This window comes from Coffea arabica, chromosome 2c (assembly GCF_036785885.1).
Source record: "Coffea arabica cultivar ET-39 chromosome 2c, Coffea Arabica ET-39 HiFi, whole genome shotgun sequence".
In the NCBI taxonomy this organism is placed as follows: domain Eukaryota; kingdom Viridiplantae; phylum Streptophyta; class Magnoliopsida; order Gentianales; family Rubiaceae; genus Coffea; species Coffea arabica.
In genome coordinates, this window is record NC_092312.1 from 29327343 (window position 1) to 29330760 (window position 3418).

A 3418-nucleotide genomic window follows, 5' to 3' on the forward strand; every position below is an offset into this window, starting at 1 on the left:
AATTTCTCCTCGGATGCATTTTAAATGCTATGATTTTGAACATCAATTTCAAAATTTGGCAGATTTGAGCACCTTAGAACCCTGGTTTCACCCAATTTCACCATCGAATTTTTTTACTATATTTTTCAATTTTTATCGAGTGTGTAATTATCAGATTACTTGTTTTATTACCGATCCATCATTGATGTTCCAAATATACCCTCTTTTGTTGATCAATTAGGGGTTAGGTTGGATTTTGTTGGTGGTACCAACATAGAGCTCCTTAATTGGAAGTGGAATTTGGAAAATGAGTTTAGGGACTATATTGGCCAGAATTAAAAGTTTGGGTAAAATTTGGCATTAGGCAAAAAGGTTAGGGACTAAATTGGTGATTTTCTTATCAGAAGAAAGGGCTTCTTAAACCCTAGCATCTCAGCTTCTAAACCCCGCAAAATCACAGAGAGGGAAAAGAATAAAAACCAAGAAAGGGAGTTGATAAAATCATCATGCCCAAAAAGAAGAAACCATCCCACCTGAATTGTCCTGAAAAAGCCCATCAAGCTTCTAAAGGTACAATTTCTTTTTTACTTTTATTTTTGCATGCAGTTTTGAAGTTTTTAACTTTCTTTGTTCTGTTGGCTTATTGAATTAGAAATGGTTGGATTTATGCTATTCTCGCTATGGGATTTTTATTTCAGTTGAATTCCCAGAAATTTATTTCTATAATGAAGGCTAACTTAATCATTGGTGGTGTTATTAGTGAAGAGAACTTGAATTTTGGCATAGCATAGTTTTCATAACTTACGATAAAGGACTGAAATCATCAATGCTTCTGGTGGTTGTATTTGCTCATTGGATTGCAAAGAGTTTTAATTTTAGCCAGTTATTTTGATTATTAAAAGGAAGTCGATTCTCCAGTTGCAAAAGGAGTTGAGAGTTTGATTAAACCCTACATATCCAATAAAAGTCCTATAAAGAAAAAATTGATAGATCATGCCCAAGAAAAAGAAATTATTCCATCCTAATCACCATAGAAAAGCCCTTCCAACCTGTAAAATGTACAGTGATATCAAGACAAATGTGTAATGTGTGTGATTCTATGTGTTTTTAATTTGGTTATGAAGTTTTTAGCTGTCTTTGGTTTCTTGTCTTCTTAAACTTGTTATGTTATTTTGCTCATAGATTTAATGTTTATGAAATCGAGTAATTTAATTTACAGTGATAGGGAAGTTTTCAGTTGTATTATTGTTCCTTTAAATGGTAAAATACATTGTAGCAACTCCAGCCTATGATTTATATTCATCCCAATAGAAAGTGATATGAAGTTGAATGTATTATATGTTGGTATTAGACTAGTTTGAAGTGTTAAACCTGTCATGTGTTTGTATTGAATACAGTCCCAATCCTATTTTGTAGTTGTTCTTCATGTGGTTAGTCAATAGGCATCTTTTAAAGTTCTGGATAATGGATGAATGGGGAAGAGCTGGAAGATAACTTATCACTTAACCACTTTGGTTGATATAGATCTTTACAAATCTGGACTGAATAAGATGCGACAACTCGAAGTTCCCTGTAGTTGCTATTATCGTCAAGAAGGCTAGCAAACTTATGTGTTGAAAAAAATAAAGAAAGCTTTAACTGGTAAGTTTTGTGGATCTGCAAATGATACCTTGTTATGGTCATGGTGCCTTTTGAAGCTCTTGGTTGAATGATACGGTTTTTTCTCAACAATGAATCTGTGCAGTTATAAATCAGATTCAAATGATAGCTAAAGTATAGTGTAGATGTTACATACATACTGCTTGTAAACATGTATATATTTGGTGATGTTCTTAACTTAAACATCGTATGCCAGGATTGCTGTTGCTTGTCGAGCAATTTTTAGTTTTTATCCTTATGACAACATCTTACTTGATTTTGCTTTTTTTTTTCTTTTCTTTTCTTTTGCTTTTAAAACTTATAAATTAGGATTTCATGCCTTAGCATGAGATTATGACAGATATTATCAATATGTCATTGACCATATGGTTTTTCCTAATTTTATTTATCTTCTTTTGTTTGGGGAAAAACTATCAAGCACAGACTCTACTTTTATATCTATAAAGCATGCTCGTAATTATGAGTGTTCTTTAGTGGGTGATGCTAAGATATATGTATTTGTGCATTCAAATTTGAGTATATATGCATCAAAATGTTGGCTAATAAGTGTCATGTTTATATTTGAATTGAAGGGAAGAGCAAAGATTTTTTGGACTGGGAGGAGAACAGCAATTACTCTGCCTCATCTATAGAGTCGAAACTTTTGTTTTACAAAAAAGATGACTTTGCGCAGGTGCAAATTGCAAAACCAAAAAGCATTCGAATTCCCGAAAAGAAACCCGATATATGCGTTGTTCCTGAAAGTAATGTTCTTGGAAAAGTGAAGGACTTTTTGGGAGTCATATCAGAAGCAAATCAAAGGTTACATTTTGATGCAAAGAACAGCGCTGAAAAATATGATATTGAAGTACTCCATGGTAATGAATCAGAATACATTGAAATGGATTTGATGTTGGGAGTTGCTGATCTTCATACCCCTGAGGCTCTTGCTGCTGCTGAGTCTGCTATGGCTGGTTCCCAGCCAACCATCTCCTTGGCTGCTAGTGTTAGTAGTGATGATGATGATGACCATGAAAGTAAAAATAATGAGGAAGTTGGTAGTGATGGCAGTGATGATGAAGAAAGGATGTTTGAGGCTACTGGTGAAAATTCCTGTAGTGATCCGTGGAGGATGCAACCATCCAATAAGCGACCAAAAATTGTTGAGCTCTCATAAATTTCTGTGATGCATAGATACGTAGGTCATTGCCCTGGGGAGCTCTTGTAGTTAATGCCAAACATTAAGCTAGAGCATTGATTCACACTTCTCTAGCAAGAAGAATGGTTCAAAAGCAATAGCACACCATGTTGTCTGCTTAATACTGAATGATGTAGATGTTCAGTGGAATATCATGTTGTCATAGATAGTTTCCCTGATGCTAAAATCTGTTTCTGGAAATACATCTCTGTGCTTCTTTTTACAGTATTTTTTGTGTCATGCCTTTTGACGGTCATGGTTATCGATGTTATTTTTCTTCATCCAAACATGAGATTTTGCTTCTTTCCCAATTTCTTCAACGTGTGTGATTTTTGGTCGATCATCAGTAGTCAGCCAATGATCATTTGAGCTACTTAAGGTTTTCTGGTGTGTTCATTTATAAAATGTCTTTGATTTATTTACTTCTGGAAGAGAAAAGCGAAGTCTTTCTGCTTGGTTTTCGTCTGCAATTCAATCTGCTTCGTTTTGTCAAAACTTTGCCTGTCAATTGGTCTTGACTGTCGATAGCCATTTTAGTTCACAATATTCATTATTACCGCTTAATTTCACCTTGAATACATTACTATTGGAATTAAGCCGAAA

At 34.3% G+C, this 3418-nt stretch overlaps 1 protein-coding gene across 1 annotated transcript; it reads left to right on the plus strand.

Annotated features, from left to right (window-relative positions):
* Positions 1-423: 423 nt before the first annotated feature.
* Positions 424-3043, plus strand: LOC113727155 (uncharacterized). The gene is made up of 2 exons (XM_027251164.2): positions 424-549; positions 2211-3043. The coding sequence occupies exons 1-2, from the start codon at positions 486-488 to the stop codon at positions 2792-2794; spliced, it is 648 nt and encodes a 215-aa protein (XP_027106965.1). The 5' UTR covers positions 424-485; the 3' UTR covers positions 2795-3043.
* Positions 3044-3418: the final 375 nt, after the last annotated feature.

Bases quoted from the DNA above. Each gene is read 5' to 3' on its own strand.
- LOC113727155 (XM_027251164.2), top strand. From the start codon at position 486: ATGCCCAAAAAGAAGAAACCATCCCACCTGAATTGTCCTGAAAAAGCC. The intron at 550-2,210 runs GTACAATTTCTT...TTTGAATTGAAG, and splicing joins AGCCCATCAAGCTTCTAAAG to GGAAGAGCAAAGATTTTTTG.